Source organism: Haematobia irritans, chromosome 2 (assembly GCF_050003625.1).
Source record: "Haematobia irritans isolate KBUSLIRL chromosome 2, ASM5000362v1, whole genome shotgun sequence".
NCBI classification, from domain to species: Eukaryota; Metazoa; Arthropoda; class Insecta; order Diptera; family Muscidae; genus Haematobia; species Haematobia irritans.
Genome location: NC_134398.1, coordinates 49,876,404 through 49,903,221, shown reverse-complemented (window position 1 = coordinate 49,903,221; position 26,818 = coordinate 49,876,404). Strand labels below are relative to the sequence as shown.

The 26,818-nt window shown below is 33.3% G+C and overlaps 1 protein-coding gene across 8 annotated transcripts in view; it reads left to right on the top strand.

The window, feature by feature from the left end:
- Nucleotides 1-26,818, top strand: part of retm (real-time) — a 108,948-nt gene continuing 82,130 nt past the window's right edge. For 2 of the 8 annotated variants that reach the window (XM_075294017.1, XM_075294010.1), the window contains exons 1-2: nucleotides 18-129; nucleotides 732-968. In XM_075294017.1, the coding sequence (XP_075150132.1) occupies nucleotides 906-968 (63 nt within the window). In that variant the 5' untranslated portion in view covers nucleotides 18-129; nucleotides 732-905. Of the gene's footprint in view, nucleotides 299-731; nucleotides 969-26,818 lie in introns of all 8 variants that reach the window. The other 6 variants (XM_075294014.1, XM_075294013.1, XM_075294011.1 and 3 more) reach the window with 6 other exon arrangements.

Here is a 26,818-nt window from a genome sequence, read left to right as displayed (position 1 = left end):
AAGAGCGCGCAGTTACATTTTAACAGTGCTCATTGACGGTTGACAAGCACGGAAGCGTAGTCGAGTGTAAACGTAAAAGAAAAATTATAGTAAAACGGGGAATTTAGTTCTATGCTAACAAATTACAAAGTATACAATAAACAACGGCCCATATACATATTCATTCATTGTTGGGGGTGGAGTGTAAAATAATTATGCTAAGTAGAAAATTGTTGTTTTCTTAAAAAGACGTTGTTTATTCATCTCAATAGATATTTTGCAAAATATTTCGTTTTTGCATTCTGTCCATGGCCAAGGGGTAAATGTGTAGAGAAGAGAGTTTACAAAAACAAAACCACAGTGTATAATAAAGAAGAAAAAGTGAATGAAATATATAATGTCGTGAAACATAATTTGGTAGTGTAAATCACCATTTAACAGTTTAGTGGTAAAACCAAAAAGAAAGTGGATAAAAGGAAGTTGAGAAAAAGAAGAGGATTGAAACCAAAAAATAAAACAATAATAGTACCAAACAAACCCACAAACAACCTTTTCGTATGAGAATCTAACGAAACTTGTATCGTTGCAATTGTTCGTGTGTATAAGTATTTTTCGTTTTATTCGGTCGTTGAATTGTCTGTTGCCCGAGGGCTTGGCGTTGTTGTTTTTGTTTTCAGCAGCTGAGCAGCAAACTAATTTCGATTATATTGATTATATTCGAAAAAGTTTTAAATCCTTTTATTTTTTTCCAGCTAGTTATATTTCACTTCAGTGTGAGTGAGTTCTATCAAAATACTATCTAAGCCTGGTGTCATTTACACCTGGTGCATTTAAATCGAATCGAAGAAAAAAATAAATATTACATTATAACTGTTGATAATTGTTACATTCTAAGCCACTCTTTGGAATATCCCGATCCATCAAACATGGTTCAAAAATTTCAATCTCCCGTTAGGGTATATAAACACCCCTTTGAATTGGTAATGATGGTAAGTTTGATTATAAAATATTAATAAATTAAAAGAATTACACTTTATCTTTTGTATTATTATTACAATTTTTCTGTTAGTAAGCAAATACAGCTAAGTAAATTAAAACATTTTATCATACATATACACATTGAAAAAAAAAATATTTGGTTCAAAGGATAAAAAAAAATTAGTTGGATTCAAAGATTTCACTTTGGATTCCGGCTTTTTTACAACAAAGTCATCTGTAAAATTTGGAAAACTAAATTTTCAAATTACCACAGATATTTCAACAAATATCCTGTGTTCTTGCACTCAAAAAAAAAATGAAACCGACCAGAAAAGAAAAAAAGTTTTATTTTAGAAATTTTGAACTAAACCAAACCAATTTGAGTTGAGGAACAATGTTTAATTGGAAAAATCAAAATACAAGTCGAATACAATAAAACATGTTTATAACATAACAAGTATATACAGCACTAAGTTCGGCCGGGCCGAATCTTAAATACTCACCACCATGAACCAAATATTAGGGTTTCTTTGAAATTTCAGGAGGGCTTGAGGACTTGAGAACACTTTCCGAAGATAAATTTAAAGATTTCACCTATGAGGACTATATCAGATTCTGGATTCATAAGAACCATTTTTGTTTGAGGTTTAGAGGAATCATTAACATCTCTTGTAAGGGTGCAAGAAAATTATAAAATGATGTCTTGATTTGAAATCTTTAATCTGTAGAAGTAAAATCTGGAAATTTTACATCGAATTTCAAGCAATTTTCATGATCAGTGCGCCTTCTACACCCTCAAGAAGTGAAGTCGGTCTATATGTAGGCATTACCAAATGGACCGATAAAAGCTTAATCCGATACACGTTTTTGTGAGCCTACAACACCAGAATACTTACAATTTCAGGCAAATCAGATAAAAACTACTAAAATATGGACCGATACTCACCGTTTTCGGCACACATCTTTATGACCCGAAAATACCTCTAGATTTCAAATTTCAGGCAAATAGTATAAAAACTTCGGATTCTAGAAGCCCAAGAAGTAAAATCGGGAAATCGGTCTATATGGGCGCTATACCAAAATATGGACCGATACTCACCATTTTCAGCACACCTCTTTATGGTCCTAAAATACCTCTAGATTTCCAATTTCAGACAAATTGGATAAAAACTACGGTTTCTATAAGCCCAAGACCCCAAATCGGGAGGTCGTTTTATATGGAGACCATACCAAAACATGGACCGATACTCACAATTTTTGGCACACGTATTTGTGGTCCTACAATACCTCTAGATTTCCAGTTTCAGGTAAATTGAATAAAAACTACGGTTTCTAGAAGCCCAAGAAGTAAAATCGGGAGATCGGTCTATATGGGGGCTATACCAAAACATGGACCGATACCCACAATTTTTGGCACACGTATTTGTGGTCCTATAATACCTCTAGATTTCCAATTTCAGGTAAATTGAATAAAAACTACGGTTTCTATAAGCCCAATAAATAAAATCGGGAGATCGGTCTATATGGGGGCTATACCAAAACATGGACCGATACTCACCATTTTTGGCACACCTCTTTATGGTCATAAAATACCTCTAGATTTCAAATTTCAGGCAAATTGGATAAAAACTACGATTTCTATAAGCCCAAGACCCCAAATCGGAAGGTCGGTTTATATGGGGACTATATCAAAACCTGGACCGATATAGCCCATCTTCGAACTTGACCTGCCTGCAGACAAAAGAGGAGTTTGTGCAAAATTTCAGCTCGATTGCTTCATTATTGAAGACTGTAGCGTGATTACAACAGACAGACAGACAGACGGACAGACGGACATCGTTATATCGTCTTAGAATTTCTCCCTGATCAAGAATATATATACTTTATATAGTCGGAAATCGATATTTCGATGTGTTACAAACGGAATGACAAACTTATACCCCCGTCACCATTCTATGGTGGTGGGTATAAAAATAAATGAAAAAAGTAAACTTTTTTGTAATTGGCCTTTACAGAAAACTTTATGGTTTAAAGTTATATCCCAGCAAAAAATACTTCAGCAGTAAGAGTGTAATTGCGCTTCTTGGTATACAATAAAGTAGGCAGTGCATCCACACTGATTGAATAGGTTGCAATAACGTAAACGAGTAATCAAACTATGATCAAACTATGATCATTCGTTTACGTTATTGCAACCAATTCATGCAGTATAGATGCATGAAAGGTAGTGCTGTTTTCCTTCACCCCAACAATGCTATACTCAAGATGTTATATCACTTCTAAGCAATAAAGGGTGATACGGTCAAAATTTGGTCAATATAAACTTGACGTATTTCTTTCAATTTTGCTTTTAAAAAACCTGAACACCCCTCATTTGTGAGTGTAGAATGTTGCTCCTATTTTGATTTTGGAATTCACTCATCAGTTGTCAAAATGCCGTCCAAGCAAGAAGAGCAGCGTATCAACATTTTGCTCGCACATCGTGAAAATCCGAGCTACTCGCACGCAAAGCTGGCAAAATCGCTAAAAGTTGTCAAATCAACCGTTACAAATGTAATTAAAGTGTTTGGGTAACGTTTGTCGACAGCCAGGAAGTCTGGATCGGGGGGAAATCGAAAACCGGAAGCCGCTGGGACGACAAAGAGAGTTGCCGGTAGTTTCAAGCGAAACCCTAACCTCTCTCTCAGAGATGCCGTAGTGACTCCAAATCGCGATGATAAACAAAATACGACGGCCAAAGCGCGATCCCGGAGGGTGTACACGACGATGCTGACGAAGTTTGACTGCGTGGTAATGGACGACGAAACCTACGTCAAAGCCGACTACAAGCAGCTTCCGGGACAGGAGTTTTATACGTCAAAAGGAAGGGGAAAGGTAGCAGATATTTTCAAGCACATAAAACTGTCAAAGTTCGCAAAGAAATATCTGGCTTGGCAAGCCATCTGTACCTGTGGCTTGAAAAGCAGCATTTTCATAGCTTCCGGGACTGTCAACCAAGAAATTTACGTGAAAGAGTGTTTGAATAAACGTCTGCTGCCTTTCCTGAAGAAACGCGGTTGTTCCGTACTGTTTTGGCCGGATTTGGCATCTTGCCATTACGGTAAAAAGGCCATGGAGTGGTCCGCCGCCAACAACGTGCAGGTGGTTCCCAAGGACAAGAACCCTGCCAGAGCTCCGCCCAATTGAGAAATACTGGGCTATTGTCAAGCGGAACCTAAAGAAGACCAAAAAACTGCTAAGGACGAGCAGCAGTTCAAGGCAAATTGGCTTTCTGCGGCGAAGAAGGTGGGCAAGGTGGCTGTACAAAATCTGATGGCAGGTGTCAAGCGTGAGGCCCGGCAATTAGGATTTGGAAAAGCGAAAGCCTAACTGAATATTTTTCCCGAATTTTTTACTAATTGAACTTGAAAAAGAAATTTAATTTGATTTTTTAAATAAACGATTTCACCGATTTACACGCGTTTTCCCTTGACCAAATTTTGACCGTATCACCCTTTATTTCTATTAAAATGGACAATTATATCAGCGCTATGTAGAAGGTGCTCTAAATCGGGACATCGCCCACAAAAATCAGCGCTGATTCGGTTGTTTTGTAAGCAGTTGGTAGTGCCTCTCTCCCTTACAATCCTGCTGAAATAGTGCTCCATTTTTTGTGGTAAAATTTACAACTTTTAAGGAATTCTGAGCTATTATGTTGTAAATACGAATTTAGTAAATCTTTATGATTCATTTGTGTAAAATTTGTTGATCAATTTCTATACCCACCACCATAGAATGGTGATGAGAGTATAATAAGTTTGTCATTTCTTTACACAGAAAAAAATTTCCGTAGTTAAATTAACGCTAAATTTAACTTATTTTTTTTGGAAAAAAAATTATTTGCTAGTGGTTAAATTTTATTATTATTTTCGAAATTTTCTATAGCTTAATGAAATTTTACTTTTTTTAAGTATGTCTCAAAAATTTTATGAACTAAACGTGGGTATAAAGTTCAATGACCGTACACATAAGTTCAATATGAACTAAAGCAAACGAAGATATCCGTACGATTCCCAAAAATAGTTCATTCTTCCTATAAAACAGTTCACGGTGACCGTCTGTCTGTTGTAATTACGCTGCAATAATGGCGATATCGTCCTGAATTTTGGCACAGATTCGTTTTTTGTTTCCAGGAAGGTCATGCTCGAAGATGGGCTATATCGGTCCAGATTTTGATATAGTCCCATATAAATCGATTTCACGATTTGAGGTCTTGGGCTTATAGAAACTGTAGTTTTTTACCTAGTTTGCCTGAAATTGGAAACCTAGAGGTATTTTAGGACCATAAAAAGTTGTACCGACAATGTTATGCATCGGTCAATGTTTTGGTATAGCCCCCATATAGACTTATCTCCGGAATTCACTTCTTGGGCATCTAGAATCTATATTTTTTATCTAATTTGTCTTGAATTGGAAATACAGAGGTATTTTAGGGCCACAAAGATGTGAGCCGAATATGGTGTGTATCGGCCCATGTATTGGTATAGCTCCCATACCCTGCCAACATTTTTTGAATTTGACACCACTTCTGAGACTCCCCACCACGTCGAAAACAGTCGTATACGATATCGATATCGCGTCGCAAAAATGAAATGTAGAGGTATTTTAGGACCATAAAAAAGTGTGTCGAAAATGTTGAGTAGTGGCTCATTGTTTGGTATAGACCCTATAAGGACCTATTTACTTTTTGCTTCTAGAATCAATAGTTTTTATCAAATTTTCCTGAAATTAGAAATCGAGAGATATTTTAGGGCCACAAAAAGGTGAGCCGAATATGGTGTGTATCGGCCCATGTTTTGGTATAGCCCCCATATAGACCAATATCCCGACATCACATCTTGGGCTTCTGGAAACCATAGTTTTTATCCGATTCGCCTGAATCTGGATATCTAGAATTATTTAAGGACCACAAGGTGTGCTAAATATGGGGTTTATCGGTCCATGTTTTTGTTATAGTCCCCATATAGACCGATCTTCCGGTTTTACTTCATTGGTTTTCCTGAACTCCTCGTAGTTTGCCCATTAGCGTAGCTAGAAAATTTCCCTAGGGGGGGCTATAGCCCCCCTAGCTAAAAATTAATAGTTATAGGTTATATTATTGGTTTATTTGATAAAAATGAATAAAAAATTAGATTGCAATATAACTAGACAATTAATTTATAATAAAGCAACTAAAAGCAGTTCCAAACTTTTTCCCTACTTCCAAAAATGTGCTCAGAAAGAATTTAACAGTAAATGTTTTTAATTACATTTTTTATAACTTGTTTTTTCATATTTTTTTTTGCAGCATTGTTAAGATATTCGTTTATTAAAGAATAATTTTAATATCAATTACTATTTTTAATTACATCGACTAAAAATGAGGCTAAACAAAAAATCCGACTAAACAAAATAAAATTGTGAATGAAAGTCTTTAGCGGAACTTGGTGCGGTTGTATTTACATGTTTAATATTATAATACAATATATATTAATAATATATATTATAACAACAATGGAAAATCCTAAATCGGTTTTCAAATTCTGGGGGGGGGCTAAAATTTTTCTAAGCCCCCTCCCCAGAGGCCTTCCTACGCTTATGAGTTTGCTTGAAATTGTAAACATAAACCTGTATCGGATTTACTATATATCGGTCCATTTGAAAAGGCCTCCATATAGAACGATTTCACTTCTTGAAGGTAGAGCAGACGCACGATCACTTGAAATTGAAAGTAGAATTTCCTGATTTTACTTTTCCTAATCATTTAAATAATGACGATAAAAATCTCAATCATCATTTTCTTGCACAATTACACCAGATGTTTACGATTCCTCTAAAACTCAAGCAAAATTTGTTCTTATAAATCCTGAATCTGATCTATTCTTCAAAGGTAGAATCATTATATTTATCTTCGGGAAGCTTACTGGTTGAACTGACCTGCTTGGGAGAATAATTTCCCGATTTGACTTCTCGTAATCATTTGAATAATGCCGGTAAAAATCTAAAGAATCAAGCAAAATTGATTCTTATAAATCCAGAATCTGTTCTATTCTTCAAAGGTAGAATCTTTATATTTATCTTCGGGAAGCTTACTGAACTGATCTGCTTGGGAGAATATCTGTCATCAAACCCACTTGAAATTTTATATATTATCAAGTATCCAGCTACGACGAAGAGTTTTCAAAGGAAACTATTATATTTGATTCACTTAAGATTCGGCCCGGCTGAACTTACTGATGTATATATTTGTTTTTAGTTCAGTGAACTAACGTACATAAAAAATCATGAAAAGTTTCTCAAAGTATAATAGTTCCATAAACTAAAATTCATATAAAAACGAAACACTTTGTTTCAGCAACCCTTTAGGGTAGGTACTATGTTCGGTTTTCGAGTTGAAAACCACTTTATTTTCGCGATTACTTTTCCTTAAATAATCAAAATTATAAATGAAACCAAACTTATTCCTGTAAAGTCTTGCCGAAATCTAGTGGAACAAGAAACTAAGCATCAATTGAGTCAATTTGTCTGCTTTATATTGAACTGTTTTAATAAAGTAACCACGAAAATTTCAACGCGAAAAGCGAACATAGTACTTACCTTTATGTAGAAACAAGCCTTTCTGAAAAACGAATAGTTTTAGTTTATTATACTGTAGTTTTGAAGGTGGTGAATGGAAGTGTACTTTGGTACACCTCCCCTTGTTATTGCAAATAGTTCTTTAATGTCACCAAAAGGTTTTATTAACATTTACTTATTCGTATTGTGGTTGATATTGATTACATTGTAAGCGTTTTTTTTTCAATTTCAATATTTTCATGTCTACCAATTGCACAGTGTTGTGAATTGTAATGCAAACTATATGGATTGCCAATATAATGAACAATTTTTGTTAACGCCAAAGACAAATACCTTGGATAAAGTTTTGAAGTACAGATCCCCACACGCAAAAAAATAATTCTTTCCTCCCAAACGAAATTTTAGACAAACAAAGTTCGTTTCTCATTTGCTTTTCGTTGAAAGGAAGTGTATTTGGAAGAAAAGTATATTTTTTTTGTGATAAACGTTTATTCTTTTCCAGGATGTAAAAACAATTTCATAAAGACTAACTCAAAAAAATTTTTTTCTGGCTAATTGCATTTTCCCTCACATCTTTCCCACTTTCACGAAGTTTTTTAGTTCTTAGCACCTTTTTCTGTAACACAAACAATGTAGAAGAAATTATACGATTTTATAAATTTTAAATTTTTTTTTTACCTTTCGCCTGGACGGAGAATCGAACCGCGGACCATGCAATTTGTAAGCCAATACACTATCCACTGAGCCATGTAGCCGTTATTGTCATCATATAACTAAGTTATATATAACTAAGTTATATTTATATAGCATAGTATACTCTTTTTTTCACCAAAAAATTCGTTTGTTACAAAATTTTTATTTTTTCAGTAAAAAAAAGTTATTTTTGAACAAACAACACAGTCCATTTCGTTTATATCAAACACTGTTCTTTTCTAAATTTAGGTCTTTAATAAGACACATTTGAAAATTTTTTCGGAATCTTCCGATCATATCTGGAATATATGTAAAAAAAAAAACTTTGGTCAAAGCAGGGATCGAACCCACGACCCTTGGCATGCAAAGCAGACGTAGCAACTACTGCTCCACGGTGCCCAACTAAATGTATATTTCTGTTAAATAAAGTTTGTTTAATGGGTTCATGGGCGCCGCAAGCTATGCTATATAAATATAACATATATGGATAATTGTCTATTGATGACAATAACAGCTACATAGCTCAGAGGATAGTGTGTTAGCTTACAAATTGCATGGTCCACGGTTCGATACTCCGTCCAGGCGAAAGGTAAAATTTAAAAAAAATTATAAAATTGAATAATTTCTTCCACATTGTTTGTATTACAGAAAAAGGTGATAAAAACTAAAAAACCTCGTGGAAGTGAGAAAGATGTCAGAAAATGCAATTAGTCAGAAAATATTTTTTTGAGTTAGTCTTTTTGAAATTATTTTCACATGCTGGAAAAGAATAAACGTTTATCACAAAAAATATATACTTTTCTTCCAAATAAACTTCCTTACAGCGAAAGGCAAACGAGAAACGATCTTTATTTGTCTAAAATTTCGTTTGGGAGGAAAAAATTATTTTTTTGCGTGTAAACATTCAATATTTCAATTCACTTTAAGGATGATTTCTTTAAATCAAAAATATGTTTCTTTACTTTAAGGAACATTTGCATTAGTTCAAAAACATACGGCTTTAACGGAGGGACGCAAATTTTCTAAATTTAATAAAAACTTAATTTTAATTAATATTTAATTATTTTAAAGAAATTTGTTGTTAATATTTTGTAAATTGCGCATCTCAACATTTTAAATATTTTTTAAGTGTATGTTTACGTTAGCCCAAATTACCATAAACCTAACCTAAATCTTGTCACATTAAAAGCCACTATATCGATATAATTACTACACAGAAAAAAAAGTGTCTTGTAAATTTAAGGACCATTTTGACTTACACATAGTTCAACAAATTTACTGTAATATAGTTCATTTTTCGTAACCACAACGAAAATTAACTTAGCTAAAGCAAAACTTATAAAAATTCAGTAAATGTTTTTTAGTTCACTAACTACGAAATGGGAAGGATTTTTCCTTAAATAAATTTCCAACACAGTAGTTAATGCATCGTTGATTCTATTATAAAAATACATGGGCAATATAAAAATCTTACTACGAAATGTGGACAATTTACTAAGACAAAATTTTGTATGGAAAAAAATTTTTGTAGTAAAAATTAACTTAACGGCATTACCGATTCGTACGATGACTACCTACAGATTATTTCCCTTTTTATTATATGTTGGAGTGTTTTTACTCACATTGAAAATTTTAGTTAAAATAGAATAAAAATTAGTTAATATAATCCTTGACAGGTGTATATAATTTTTATAGATTCTTCATAGATTTGGTATATATTTTACCTTAAATTATAGATAGAATTCCTACTAATCAATAAACGTGCTACTGGAAAATGTGAGTGCATCATGCGAGGGAGTTTTTAGAGACATTTTGTGTATATCTCGTATGATTGTTTGTGTTTGTTATTGCGTCATTTATGCTGTTGTTGGTTGTTTTGATTCTAGAGACAATGGAATGTTCCTTGTGTGTTGTTGGTATCCTTTGTGGTGAGAGTTGTTTTTTTGCAATAGCAAGATAAGAAAGGGAACGTGTGAGTGTGTGGAGTTGTTTTTCTTTACGGCAGGTATGTATCCCTTATGACTATTTGTGTCTTTCAGTTTTATTGTTGCATTCAGTTATGTTGATGCATTTATGAAGTGCACACGTGGATTTAATTTTGCAAAATTGTACGTGCGGTATTGGTGTTTATTAATGAAAATACATTTATTTCGAAACATTTTAGAAACTGAGAAGTGAATGATGTGATGTTAGAGGAATCAAAAACGCTTTTTATTGATAAAAAACAAATAACAGATTAAGGAACTGTATATTTCTGTTAATATGTTAGTTTAAAATTAGTGCGGATTTTAAATTGATTTACATAAAAAATATACAACATGAGTGGTAATAGGATGATTTATATTTATTCTACATCTGGATCACAGGTTGAGAAGCAACCCTTTTTTTGAATCTATATTTTTTATGTTACAGCAATTCCTACAGGTGAGTACTAAGTTCGAGTTTAGCCGCTAAAATTAAAAATAAATCACTAAGCAAAGTATAAAATTATACGTCTTCGATACAAATTTAAATATAACTTGATGGAGAATAGCCCAAATCAAGTTTTTTTATAAAGATTATTTTTTATAATGGATTATTAAAGAAAACTTATCATGGAAATTGCAATTTTAGCCGCTAAACTCGAATTTAATATCCACCTTAAATACTAAATGCTATACTGACAAGTGGAAATTATGTCTAATTTTATAATATTTTTTATTTCAATTATATTCTGAGAATAATTTCAATAACGTCCCATTTGTCCATGGATATGATTCCAATAATGTACCTACTGGATGGATTTTTCAATGTGGTAAGTTTTTCTGTAAACGGTATTTTGTCCGTTTTTAATAAAACCAAAATTTCAATTTATTAAAAATTATTTTTTTCACTTGCAGGTAGACAGGTCTCGTAATGGTAATTTTTTGAATATTCTTACTGTTTAATACTAATTAAGCTGATATCCTTATTGGCTCTAGGAAATACTCTTGAAAATCGTAAGTTAAAGATCAATATGAACGATAGAATTAATTAATTAATAATATTTTTCTTATATTTTGTATAACTTCAGATGCCTCTAAGCCAAATCCGCCCAACAAAAGTTAGCCAAAATCGATGAAATTGGACAATTCAATTGAATATAGCAACTTATGCCACATATATCTTTCATATGGATAGAAAACATGGACATTTAAATTAATTAGTTTAGTCCTAATAACATAGAATATTAATCTTTTGAAGAAGCAATTACTAACTACCGACAAGTAAATGCGTCCAACGTACTAATAAAAATATTTCCTTTATTGTATATCATAAGCCATAGTTTTGTGTAATATAATAATAATTCTTTGAAATAAAATACTGGTGGTTATAGAAAATTGACTTGTTTTGTACGAAAAATTTCTTAGTTGTATACAGGCTTTTTGTACTTTTGATTCCTCAATTTCTCTACTTTTTTGAAAATTATACCGACAAACAGTTTATTTCAAACCAATTTCTTAATACAGGTTTCCCAAAAAATTGTTAATTTTTCCGGATAGCAGGAATATTTTGAATGAGTTTAACTATATTCTTCCCACAGCATAGTAATAATGAACTAAAATACGATGTAATACATAAACTAATTTATAAGAAAATCATGAACTTATCTAGATGAAAAAAATCTTTGGCGCCAAATCATGGTCATTCTTACTATGGGTTAGTTCATTTTTCATAAAAAATAGTAAACTTTTTTTTCGGTGTATCATAAGTGGTATGTGGGAAGTGCTGTGCCATGTATGCAACAATTTTCAACGGATATAAAAAAAGCGATAATAACATTTAATAAATGTTAAAAGCATCGGCTTAGATGTACAAATATATAGTGCTGCTGCATTTTTCATATCGAATGAGGAAGATACCAAAGACCATATGCCGCAGTTACTTATCACTTGTTTTTTCGGATTGCAAGTTCAAATAACATTCAGGAAATGGCCTACAATGTTAATTTATGATAAATTTATTATGTTTGTTAATCAAAATTGGCACATTTCCAATGATGATTTTTTCTTCGAAAATTGTAATAAACAATTAACATCATCATTAAGAAGATTGAAATATTAATTTATCGGGTATATGAATTCTAAAGCGGTCTTGTATGAGTTAATTTAACCAGAGCATTATACTCAAAACTGCTCAAATGTAATAAGGAACATAGTTTCATATTAGGTATATCACATAATCTTTAATTATTTGCTTTTTAAATCGGTTTTCTTAGTATTTTTTTGAACACAAAAGATCGATTAAAAAACAAAATTACCCCTTAAAATCTTTTACCTCTACCCAAAAACACTGTGCAATGTGCGCAACCGCCATTGCTATGACTTGGTCATACATTTTGAATGTCATTCCGCCTTAAATGCCATTCAAAACTGTAAACGCGGCATTAACAACAACAAAATATAATAAAACAACAACGAATTGACAACAACCTAGAGCATAGAAACAATATGGGGAGCAATTTGTGTGGCTCATAATAGCGGAAGAATTTTAAAATGTTGTCATATCAACCGCTTAAACAGACAATAACATCACTCACTACAAATAATTTTCGGTTTAACATTACGGAATTGTGTAATTGCAAAAGAATTAATTTTCAAGGCAAATGAGAGTGATTTCGTTAGAAATTGTGACAGTGGTCAGAGTGAATGTTGATATGTCGATTTCTCTCTCTCAATGCCAATGTCGATAAACAGCTGATTGCATATAAAAAATTTACTGATCAAAGGTTCAAGTATCTTACGATTCAGTACTCTAAAAAACCCTCTATTTCACTAAAGCCAACTTAACTTTATTTTAGTTCATGGAATTACTGTTTGGAGAATGTTTCCTTTACTCCAATAATTTTTGCGTATGTTAGTTAAATGAACTAAAAACGGAATTTTATTTTCCCAAAATTAACTAAAATTTTGTTTTTATTTTCAGTGTAGAAATATTTATATTTTTTATAATTTTTTTAAGAACGTCATTTTTAAATTAAATCAAATGAAATAAATTAAATGATTTATACACAAAAAGAAAAAAAATCTCATTGTAGAGAATAAATAAAATTGTATTACAGTAGTTTTCGCTTATAGTGCATATCATATATATGAGATTTTCACATACAGTTTCTTAGATCCAAAGATTTTGACCATCCTTTAATGGTATCGGTATTGATTGCGAATAAAATATGGTGCTTCTCCTGTTTATGGTTTCAAATCTATGATTCATAAAATTATAATTAGGATACAGATTTAATTTATCAAAATTTTAACTTGGTCATTTTTCTGTCGTTTTTCTTCTAGTTGGTCTTATTACTTACGTATGAGTATAGTCTATACGACCATGAAGAAATTTTTTTTAATGGTTTATACTTTTCTGGCGGAAAAGGTCCATTGTAAAATAAAACAATTTTGATTTTTTGAACCACTTAACGTATCACAGATCCAATTACACACGATTATTCGTCATCTTATTATTTTTCATTTAAGTACCAACAACGTTATAATCGGACATTTCTAACTCGAGATATATTGTGTTTAGTGAAAAAAGAGCAAAAATTTAAAAATAACGGGATATCTCAAAAATTGTTCCATAAAAAATTTTTAAACATTTTTTTTTCGAATTCAGCAGCTCAAAATACAAAAGTTGATTTTCATCAAGTGTACATTTTGAGTGTAAACTAGTGTAATTATTAATATAAAATCCAAATTATAACATATATGGCAAAGTAAAAACTGTTTAAAGTTTTTTGTTTGGAGTTAAGAACCAAAGATACAAAATCCTCAAAGTAAGTCTTAGCCTATATTTGAAGCGTTTTTATCTTAAATTGAAATCTTCTTTAAATTTAAAATGTTTTTTTTTAACTTTAAGGAATATTTTCCTTAGTTCAAAGACATGCGATTTCAATAAAAGGATGCAAATTTCCAAAATTTGTGTTCTAAATTTAATAAATGTTTTTTTGAAACAATGATTATAAAATTTCTTTTAATTAAAATTTCATTATTTTAAGAAAATTTAACCTTAGGTTACGTATGTGTGTGAAGATAAATTCGAATTTAAAATTGCGGCAGAGGCCTTAGCCGAGACACAAACCAGCACCTTCAATGCAATTTTAAATTCGAATTTAATTTTTTAAATTCGAATTTAATTTTACAAATATTTCATTTTTTTGAAAACGCTAAGAATTTTTAAATGGAATTTGATAGAATTCGTTAAAGTCGACCCTGAGTATCCTTAATTTGAACAAATTTCATCACGAAAATAACTTAGAAACCGGCAAAATTAAAATTTTGTTTAACAAAAAAGGGACCATTGTGCGAAAACCGTTCGGGGTTCCAAAACGAGACTACCACCATTGGATAGGGGTTAGTGCGTACTATTCAAATTCGAAATAATTTCATTAGAAAAGTATTTCAGAAAGCGGAAAATTGGAAATTATTTTCCGGGTGAATTTACATCAACGAGGCCACTGTGCGAAAACGGTTCGGGGTTCCAAAACGAAACTACCACCATTGAATAAGGGTTAGTGCGTACTATTCAAATTCGAAATAATTTCATTAGAAAAGTATTTCAGAAAGCGGAAAATTGGAAAATATTTTTCGGGTGAATTTACACAGGTGAGGCCACTGTGCGAAAACCGTTCGGGGTTCCAAAACGAGACTACCACCATTGGATAGGGGTTATTGCGTACTATTCAAATTCGAAATAATTTCATTAGAAAAGTATTTCAGAAAGCGGAAATTTGAAAAATATTTTCCGGGTCAATTTTCACAGGTGAGGCCACTGTGCGAAAACCGTTCGGGGTTCCAAAACGAGACTACCACCATTGGATAGGGGTTAGTGCGTACTATTCAAATTCGAAATAATTTCATTAGAAAAGTATTTCAGAAAGCGGAAATTTGAAAAATATTTTCCGGGTCAATTTTCACAGGTGAGGCCACTGTGCGAAAACCGTTCGGGGTTCCAAAACGAGACTACCACCATTGGATAGGGGTTAGTGCGTACTATTCAAATTCGAAATAATTTCATTAGAAAAGTATTTCAGAAAGCGGAAAATTGGAAAATATTTTTCGGGTGAATTTACACAGGTGAGGCCACTGTGCGAAAACCGTTCGGGGTTCCAAAACGAGACTACCACCATTGGATAGGGGTTAGTGCGTACTATTCAAATTCGAAATAATTTCATTAGAAAAGTATTTCAGAAAGCGGGAAATTGGAAATTATTTTCCGAGTCAATTTTCACAAATGAGGCCACTGTGCGAAAACCCTTCGGGGTTCCAAAACGAAACTACCACCATTGGATAGGTCTTAGTGCGCACTAGTCAAATTCGAAATAATTTCATTAGAAAAGTATTTCAGAAAGCGGGAAATTGGAAATTATTTTCCGAGTCAATTTTCACAAATGAGGCCACTGTGCGAAAACCCTTCGGGGTTCCAAAACGAGACTACCACCATTGGATAGGGGTTATTGCGTACTATTCAAATTCGAAATAATTTCATTAGAAAAGTATTTCAGAAAGCGGAAATTTGAAAAATATTTTCCGGGTCAATTTTCACAGGTGAGGCCACTGTGCGAAAACCGTTCGGGGTTCCAAAACGAGACTACCACCATTGGATAGGGGTTAGTGCGTACTATTCAAATTCGAAATAATTTCATTAGAAAAGTATTTCAGAAAGCGGAAAATTGGAAATTATTTTCCGGGTGAATTTACATCAACGAGGCCACTGTGCGAAAACGGTTCGGGGTTCCAAAACGAAACTACCACCATTGGATAAGGGTTAGTGCGTACTATTCAAATTCGAAATAATTTCATTAGAAAAGTATTTCAGAAAGCGGAAAATTGGAAAATATTTTTCGGGTGAATTTACACAGGTGAGGCCACTGTGCGAAAACCGTTCGGGGTTCCAAAACGAGACTACCACCATTGGATAGGGGTTAGTGCGTACTATTCAAATTCGAAATAATTTCATTAGAAAAGTATTTCAGAAAGCGGGAAATTGGAAATTATTTTCCGAGTCAATTTTCACAAATGAGGCCACTGTGCGAAAACCCTTCGGGGTTCCAAAACGAAACTACCACCATTGGATAGGTCTTAGTGCGTACTATTCAAATTCGAAATAATTTCATTAGAAAAGTATTTCAGAAAGCGGGAAATTGGAAATTATTTTCCGGGTGAATACAATAGTTTAAAGAAAAAAATTAATAACTTAATTCTTAAAATAAAAATAATTTACAAAATTTTTCTATGAATGAATGATTTATCTCTCCGATAAAATCGTTTCAATGTTGCAAATTTTAACGTCAATAGACAAAATTAAAAAAAATCGATTTGTCGCTTAGACTCCTCTTACACTTCCTCTTCTTTCAAATCCTGTTCTTGTATTTCATTTATTACCAAAAATTAATGGAAATGCATTGCATTGTTGCCGTTAAAATACGTTTTCTCTATGAGAAGTTATTATATCCGTTACCTAATACTTTTCACTCTAATGTCCGTATGCAAAGCAATTTATTGTCAGTTTTTCGAATGAATTTATATGACAAAAGTAGGCTGGAAAAAATTTTTTAGTTTTTTTTTTTGTATATGGGGGTACATTTTTATAAAATTACATACAAGGCCATAAGCAAAGGCTGTTTTATCAACCCAATCCATTCGACGATAAGCCTCAATAAGTAAAATTTAACAAACGGCTAATATTAAAAAAGTAAAAAATAATTATTGCTGTAAAAAACGTGTTTTTTAGTTTGGAAAACATTTTCAAAAAGTCTGAAGCCGACGATAAAAATCTTTTGGCTAACATGTGAAAATTCGACCCACTCTAACTTAGAAGATCCTTGACCGATTTCGCCAAAATTCTGAGTGTAAACAATTATTCATAGGATTAATCTCGGTTCATGTTTAATCCAGATCGGAAGACATCGGTGTTACAATTTGAGCCACTTGAAATGAAATGACCCAAAATTTGCAAAACTTCCTGGTTCTTTTGGTCAAGTACCGACCAGAAAACAATGGTGGAGTGCATACTATAGTTTAAAAGCTTGTAAGTAAGCGTACAACTAACGGAGCTTCTTGAAAATGGCTTGTCAAATAAATCATTTTCTTATACCATTTAAGTTGAGTAATAAGTTCGAGTTTAGCCACTAAAATCAAAATTAAATCAGTAAAACAAGTATAAAAGTATACATCTTTGACACATATTTCAATATATATTGATGGGGAATAGCTCAAAGCAATTCTTTATAAAGTTTATATTCTTTAAAATGGATATAGAAATGTAATCGTGAAAAATGGTGATTTTAGCGATTAAACTCGATCGTAATATCCACCTTTAATGAAAAATTCATAATTTGAATTTTTTCATATACTTACGACACTTTTAAACCGGGAAATGGCTTTTCTCCGATTACGCAAATTATCAGCAATTATTTTGCCATGAAATGTTTGTCGGCAGCTATTCATAGTTTGAAAAAATTTTCCGTATAATATATTTAATTTATAATTTGATAGAGTTTTAAGAGAAATGTTCTCTTTTTCTTTCAATTTTAGAAAATATAATTTTGTCACATAGGCGATAAATTTTGCACGTTCTTCCATTTTAATTGTGATTTATGTATGATTTTTGCGAACTCTAAGTATGATTTTTGTAAACTCTTATAAATGAGATATATGCCTTTAAGCGTCCTAACTGTGTTGTGTGCCATAATTAAGAACAAGCAAATAACGGTACTCTAAATAGAGATCGTTTTCTCCACTTAGTTTATATATTTGTCCCTTTCTCTCAATTCGCGTTTCGCGTTTGTTAGAGAAGTACAAATAGCTGTGAGTGATCATGTACCAATTATGGACAAGTACTCGGTACACAAATTACAAGTGGGTAAAAGCGTTCGCGCTTGAAACCCGGTACTAAGTTCGAGTTTCATATGTGAAAATCGAAATTAAATCTCCACAAAATGAATGAAAATAAAAGTTCATAAAACTCTTTAATACTCCGTGATTTGATGTTAGTTAGAAGCTCGAAAGCACTGCAAAGTCTGTGTTTCACAAGTGGAATCCAAAATTGGAAGTACAAAATAACAAAAATGACACAGAATTTCTTTAAAACTTCTAAAATTCCTCCATGGTCCCAATAATTCATTAAATTTTCTCTTCTGTAAAAGTAAAGAAATGTAATAGAAAAATTCTTGATTTTCAACTGGCCTCTATCTATTTCCAGAATGCAACTGCTAAATAATATGAAGTAGGAATTTGCAATGAGACGTAGTTTTCATCCGATAAGAAGCACGTATGTCGAAAAATGCATGCTAACCTTCTTAAGCCTTAAGCACCGAAGATACCCCAAATTTAAAATACGATTTGTAATTTCTAAATACTTATTAAATAAAATCGTGAGATAAGGGAGTAAAAAAAACTTTTTTTTTTGGCAAAATGAGTGATTTTTGTTGTGAAAAATAATAAGGACAGTTTTGATGTTTTTCATTTCATTTATTTCACACAGTAATATAAAAAGTCCAACGGGCCAACAAACTATATTACAAAGTTATCAATAGTTGATATAATAATAATAATAAAAGTACGATTTTTATAATAAATATATTATTATATATAACAGTATATATAGAAATAGCTTTTTTGTAAAAACCGATACTAGAAATTAAAAACCCTTTTCTGTTTGTAACTAAAAGCCTAAAATATAATCATAGCTTCACATTAATTCCTAAATAAGTTGCACTACTGCTCAATACTCAGCGCTACAAAATTACAATATATTCAAAATAGTATTAAAATATTAATTAAAAGCATGTATTCGTCCAGAAACGCTAGAAAAGTTCTCCGTAAATCTAAAACAATGGCGAAAATGCCAATGAGAGTCAAACCCGTGACAGAAAACGTGAAATTAAACTTACTATGAGGGGAAATATCAATAAAAAAGATCCACTTATAGTATCTAAATAAATAAGAAATGATCTATATAATGACGTTGATGCACCAACCCATTCAGGGGCCAAATGTTTGCAATGACCGATCGTCTTCAGATTGCAAAACTAATTTATCAAAGTTATCGTCTGTAAATTCAATGACGTCATATTTGTCATTATCTCCACCAGATGAGATACCACTGCTGCCACCCCCAAAAGCAGCTTGAACTTTTTTCTTAGCTTCAGCCAAAGCCGGCTCCGCAGTAGCTTTTGCCGTACTTGTCCATTGTAGTCTGTGGGCGAGTGTTTTTTTGCACCAAATATCTTGATTGTAGGGAAACCACGTACACCATATTGACTGCTGTGTTCATCAGCATCCACAATTTTTACTTTGTTGACACCCTTCAAAGCATTGTCCAATTGTTTGTATTCTGAGGCTAGAGACACACCACACAAGTTTGCATAGAATTCAATGGCCCAAATGGCATAATCTTGAACCACAAGCCGATCAAAATTGCAAGGAGTTAGCGTCACCGGACGAGTACATGCCCCAAACAGTGGGCATCGCTGGATACAGAAATTCCAAAAATATTGCACGCAGTTGAATATTTTTCACTCTCTATGTATTTCGATACCAATAAGAAACACAAAATCAAAACAAACATTTTTGTATTTGTTTATAGGTATGTGCATCGAGCGAGACAGTTATACAACATATCATATACACAATTATAGCTAGTGAATAAGATCGAGTGAATAAGATATATACATCATTCCAAATGTATTGTGTCAGTACTGCCAAGTTGTTGCATTTTAAGTTTTACAAGGAGTGCGCAAAACACTTCATACCCATTAAACAAGATATAATGAAATTTGACAAAATTGATATTTGTTTCAGATACCTGGAATCACAAAACTGTTATTTAATTGAATATTATTTCTAATGCGCCGTTCTTTTATCAGTATTTACGTACGGAATGTTAGATTGTGTGCTAACGTTAAGAATTGTCGGCGACCAGTAAAAAATCTATAATGTGTAATCGATCACGATGTGGCCATTATAATGTGACTAATATCTAGGATAATAAATAAATGATAGTGTGAACGGCGCTATTCTACGAATTAAAATTTGTTTGCACTAGTAACTACGTTGAATTTTTTCATCAAATCCTTACCAACTAATATTAATACGAATTTGAATAGTGCGCACTAAGACCTATCCAATGGTGGTAGTTTCGTTTTGGAACCCCGAAGGGTTTTCGCACAGTGGCCTCATTTGTGAAAATTGACTCGGAAAATAATTTCCAATTTCCCGCTTTCTGAAATACTTTTCTAATGAAATTATTTCGAATTTGAATAGTATGCACTAAGACCTATCCAATGGTGGTAGTTTCGTTTTGGAACCCCGAACCGTTTTCGCACAGTGGTCTCACCTGTGTAATTTCACCCGGAAAATAATTTCCAATTTTCCGCTTTCTGAAATACTTTTCTAATGAAATTATTTCGAATTTGAATAGTGCGCACTAAGACCTATCCAATGGTGGTAGTCTCGTTTTGGAACTCCGAACGGTTTTCGCACAGTGGCCTCACCTGTGTATATTCACCCGGAAAATAATTTCCAATTTCCCGCTTTCTGAAATACTTTTCTAATGAAATTATTTCGAATTTGAATAGTACGCACTAAGACCTATCCAATGGTGGTAGTTTCGTTTTGGAACCCCGAAGGGTTTTCGCACAGTGGCCTCATTTGTGAAAATTGACTCGGAAAATAATTTCCAATTTCCCGCTTTCTGAAATACTTTTCTAATGAAATTATTTCGAATTTGAATAGTACGCACTAAGACCTATCCAATGGTGGTAGTTTCGTTTTGGAACCCCGAACCGTTTTCGCACAGTGGTCTCACCTGTGTAATTTCACCCGGAAAATAATTTCCAATTTTCCGCTTTCTGAAATACTTTTCTAATGAAATTATTTCGAATTTGAATAGTACGCACTAACCCTTATCCAATGGTGGTAGTTTCGTTTTGGAACCCCGAACCGTTTTCGCACAGTGGCCTCGTTGATGTAAATTCACCCGGAAAATAATTTCCAATTTTCCGCTTTCTGAAATACTTTTCTAATGAAATTATATCGAATTTGAATAGTGCGCACTAAGACCTATTCAATGATGGTAGTTTCGTTTTGGAACCCCGAAGGGTTTTCGCACAGTGGCCTCACCTGTGTATATTCACCCGGAAAATATTTTCCAATTTCCCGCTTTCTGAAATACTTTTCTAATGAAATTATTTCGAATTTGAATAGTACGCACTAAGACCTATCCAATATTGGTAGTTTCGTTTTGGAACCCCGAAGGGTTTTCGCACAGTGGCCTCATTTGTGAAAATTGACTCGGAAAATAATTTCCAATTTCCCGCTTTCTGAAATACTTTTCTAATGAAATTATTTCGAATTTCAATAGTACGCACTAAGACCTATCCAATGGTGGTAGTTTCGTTTTGGAACCCCGAACCGTTTTCGCACAGTGGCCTCACCTGTGTATATTCACCCGGAAAATAATTTCCAATTTCCCGCTTTCTGAAATACTTTTCTAATGAAATTATTTCGAATTTCAATAGTACGCACTAAGACCTATCCAATGGTGGTAGTTTCGTTTTGGAACCCCGAACCGTTTTCGCACAGTGGCCTCACCTGTGTATATTCACCCGGAAAATAATTTCCAATTTCCCGCTTTCTGAAATACTTTTCTAATGAAATTATTTCGAATTTCAATAGTACGCACTAAGACCTATCCAATGGTGGTAGTTTCGTTTTGGAACCCCGAACCGTTTTCGCACAGTGGCCTCACCTGTGTATATTCACCCGGAAAATAATTTCCAATTTCCCGCTTTCTGAAATACTTTTCTAATGAAATTATTTCGAATTTGAATAGCATGTACTAAGACCTATCCAATGGTGGTAGTTTCGTTTTGGAACCCCGAAGGGTTTTCGCACAGTGGTCTCACCTGTGTAATTTCACCCGGAAAATAATTTCCAATTTTCCGCTTTCTGAAATACTTTTCTAACGAAATTATTTCGAATTTGAATAGTGCGCACTAAGACCTATCCAATGGTGGTAGTTTCGTTTTGGAACCCCGAACCGTTTTCGCACAGTGGCCTCACCTGTGTATATTCACCCGGAAAATATTTTCCAATTTTCCGCTTTCTGAAATACTTTTCTAATGAAATAATTTCGAATTTGAATAGTACGCACTAACCCCTATCCAATGGTGGTAGTTTCGTTTTGGAACCCCGAACGGTTTTCGCACAGTGGCCTCATTTGTGTAAATTCACCCGAAAAATAATTTCCAATTTCCCGCTTTCTGAAATACTTTTCTAATGAAATTATTTCGAATTTGAATAGTACGCACTAACCCTTATCCAATGGTGGTAGTTTCGTTTTGGAACCCCGAACCGTTTTCGCACAGTGGCCTCGTTGATGTAAATTCACCCGGAAAATAATTTCCAATTTTCCGCTTTCTGAAATACTTTTCTAATGAAATTATTTCGAATTTGAATAGTGCGCACTAAGACCTATTCAATGGTGGTAGTTTCGTTTTGGAACCCCGAAGGGTTTTCGCACAGTGGCCTCACCTGTGTATATTCACCCGGAAAATATTTTCCAATTTCCCGCTTTCTGAAATACTTTTCTAATGAAATTATTTCGAATTTGAATAGTACGCACTAAGACCTATCCAATATTGGTAGTTTCGTTTTGGAACCCCGAAGGGTTTTCGCACAGTGGCCTCATTTGTGAAAATTGACTCGGAAAATAATTTCCAATTTCCCGCTTTCTGAAATACTTTTCTAATGAAATTATTTCGAATTTCAATAGTACGCACTAAGACCTATCCAATGGTGGTAGTTTCGTTTTGGAACCCCGAACCGTTTTCGCACAGTGGCCTCACCTGTGTATATTCACCCGGAAAATAATTTCCAATTTCCCGCTTTCTGAAATACTTTTCTAATGAAATTATTTCGAATTTCAATAGTACGCACTAAGACCTATCCAATGGTGGTAGTTTCGTTTTGGAACCCCGAACCGTTTTCGCACAGTGGCCTCACCTGTGTATATTCACCCGGAAAATAATTTCCAATTTCCCGCTTTCTGAAATACTTTTCTAATGAAATTATTTCGAATTTGAATAGCATGTACTAAGACCTATCCAATGGTGGTAGTTTCGTTTTGGAACCCCGAAGGGTTTTCGCACAGTGGTCTCACCTGTGTAATTTCACCCGGAAAATAATTTCCAATTTTCCGCTTTCTGAAATACTTTTCTAACGAAATTATTTCGAATTTGAATAGTGCGCACTAAGACCTATCCAATGGTGGTAGTTTCGTTTTGGAACCCCGAACCGTTTTCGCACAGTGGCCTCACCTGTGTATATTCACCCGGAAAATATTTTCCAATTTCCCGCTTTCTGAAATACTTTTCTAATGAAATAATTTCGAATTTGAATAGTACGCACTAACCCCTATCCAATGGTGGTAGTTTCGTTTTGGAACCCCGAACGGTTTTCGCACAATGGTCCCTTTTTTGTTAAACAAAATTTTAATTTTGCCGGTTTCTAAGTTATTTTTGTGATGAAATTTGTTTGAATTAAAGATACATACAGCCTTCTTTAACGAATTCTATCAAATTCCATTAAAAAATTCTTAGCGTTTTCAAAAAAATGATATATTTGTAAAATTAAATTCGAATTTAAAAAATTAAATTCGAATTTAAAATTGCTCTGAAGGTGCTGGTTTGTGTCTCGGCTAAGGCCTCTGCCGCAATTTTAAATTCGAATTTATCTTCACACACATAGGTTACGTTAGGTTATAATAATAATTTTTCACTGAAATAATTTTTCACTGAAAGCTCTTTGTCCTTAGAGTTAGGCGATTCGGCTTTCTTAAATTATATTGCACTGAGTACACTGAAAAATAGTGAACTGTTTTATAGGAAGAATGAACTACCTCACACGAAAATTGAACTAAATTTTATCCACATTTTGAGATTTCCACAAAGCTTTGTTAAAACCAGGAAATTTTAATGCCCTGTTGTACTTTTTAACTGCAGTTTACGAAATTACATCATCTCATAGAAGAAAAAATTAACTAAAAACAAAGAAGAAAATCATTGGCCCCAAATCATGACAATTTATTTATTTAAGTCTATGGAAATACAACATTCCTTACAGACTACTTAGAACTAAAAAAATATTAAATCCAGAATATAAACAAATTTATCAAATATATCAATATCCTCATTGGAGATATTATTAAATTCAGCCAATGCACGACTCATTGGTTCATTGGAACCATAATTAGTCCTATGACGGGGTATATGAAACAACTCACCAGAAATAAGTTTATAAATGAATTTTAAAGACAAATAACAACGCCTATTAGCCAAAGTTTTCATATGAATTAATCGACATTTCGCCTCATAAGTGGGATACGGTACAGAAAAGTTAAGCGGGTAGAGTGCAAAATTAATAAATTTCCTCTGAATCCTTTCAAGTCTTTGGGAATGAATTCTATAATAAGGACTCCAAACAGAAACACCATATTCCAATTTAGACCTAACTAAAGCAGTATAAACTAAGTTAACCGAATAAGGATCCTTGAAATCTCTACAATTTCTCTTAATGAAGGCAAGCAATGAATATGCCCTTGGAACAATATAATCAATATGGCGGGTAAAAGTGAATTTCGAATCATGAATTACACCAAGATCCTTTATCTCCTCAACCCTATTTAAAACAAGTCCATTTAACGTATAGTTATAAAAGATAGGATTCCTGCACTTATAGTAAGAAATAACATTACATTTTTGAATGTTGATTTCTAGGAGATTCATATTGCACCAATCAGCTATATTTCTCAAATCCTCTTGAAGACGGAACAAATCTCTAACCAAAGATATGCGCAAAAATAGCTTGAGATCATCAGCATAAAGAAGAATACATGACTACTTTACATACGAACTTATATCATTAATGAATATAATAAATAGTAAGGGTCCCAGCACACTACCTTGTGGAATCCCAGAACTAGTAGTTTATACATATGTAGGACTTAAAGCCATCTACTGAGACATAGTATATACGGTTTCTCAGATAAGAGGCCATCCATTCTAAAAAATTGGAATGAAATCCAAATGAATACAATTTACTAATACGCAATGAAGTTGAAACTTTATCAAACGCCTTAGACATATCTAAATATGCAGCATCTACTTGAAATCCAGATTCAAAACTTGAAATGCAATTACTGTTGAACGATTACGAACAAACCCAAAAATACGAACAAATACCAAAAAATAAATTTTCTCGAAAACAATGTGCTCAAAAATCTTACTAATATTAGACAATTTTGATATCGGTCTATAATTACAAATGCCATCTTTCGCTCCCTTTTTAAAAATTGGATTAAGCGATGCTAACTTCCAATCATCTATGAAATAGCCTAACTGAAGAGATTTGTTAAACAACAATAATAAGCTAAAGCCCCAGAACAGTTCCTAATAAAAAAACCACAAAAACCATCAACATCCATTTTATAGGAAGATTTCAGTTTAGAGATCCCAAAGAGAATATCTTCAATACTTAGCACAAGATTCCCAAAATTCGCGATATAAGTAGGAAATTCATTGCGTCCATCATTACAGACATCAGGGATAAACTTTGATCTGAAAAAGTCCGCAAATAGGTCCACAGACTGCATAATAGAGTTAGAAACCCTGTCATGTAAATGCATACGCAACGGATATTCAGAACTCTTACGTTTAGAGTTAACGAACGACCAGAAGCATTTTGGATTATACTTAATATCACTTTCAATTTTCATAATATACTGCCTGTATAGAAATTTATTCAGAAAATTAAATTCTCTTCAGCAACGTTCATAATTTTGTCTATTAAAGGGTGATTTGTTAAGAGCTTGATAACTTTTTTAAAAAAAAAAACGCATAAAATTTGCAAAATCTCATCGGTTCTTTATTTGAAACGTTAGATTGGTCCATGACATTTACTTTTTGAAGATAATTTCATTTAAATGTTGACCGCGGCTGCGTCTTAGGTGGTCCATTCGGAAAGTCCAATTTTGGGCAACTTTTTCGAGCATTTCGGCCGGAATAGCCCGAATTTCTTCGGAAATGTTGTCTTCCAAAGCTGGAATAGTTGCTGGCTTATTTCTGTAGACTTTAGACTTGACGTAGCCCCACAAAAAATAGTCTAAAGGCGTCAAATCGCATGATCTTGGTGGCCAACTTACCGGTCCATTTCTTGAGATGAATTGTTCTCCGAAGTTTTCCCTCAAAATGGCCATAGAATCGCGAGCTGTGTGGCATGTAGCGCCATCTTGTTGAAACCACATGTCAACCAAGTTCAGTTCTTCCATTTTTGGCAACAAAAAGTTTGTTAGCATCGAACGATAGCGATCGCCATTCACCGTAACGTTGCGTCCAACAGCATCTTTGAAAAAATACGGTCCAATGATTCCACCAGCGTACAAACCACACCAAACAGTGCATTTTTCGGGATGCATGGGCAGTTCTTGAACGGCTTCTGGTTGCTCTTCACTCCAAATGCGGCAATTTTGCTTATTTACGTAGCCATTCAACCAGAAA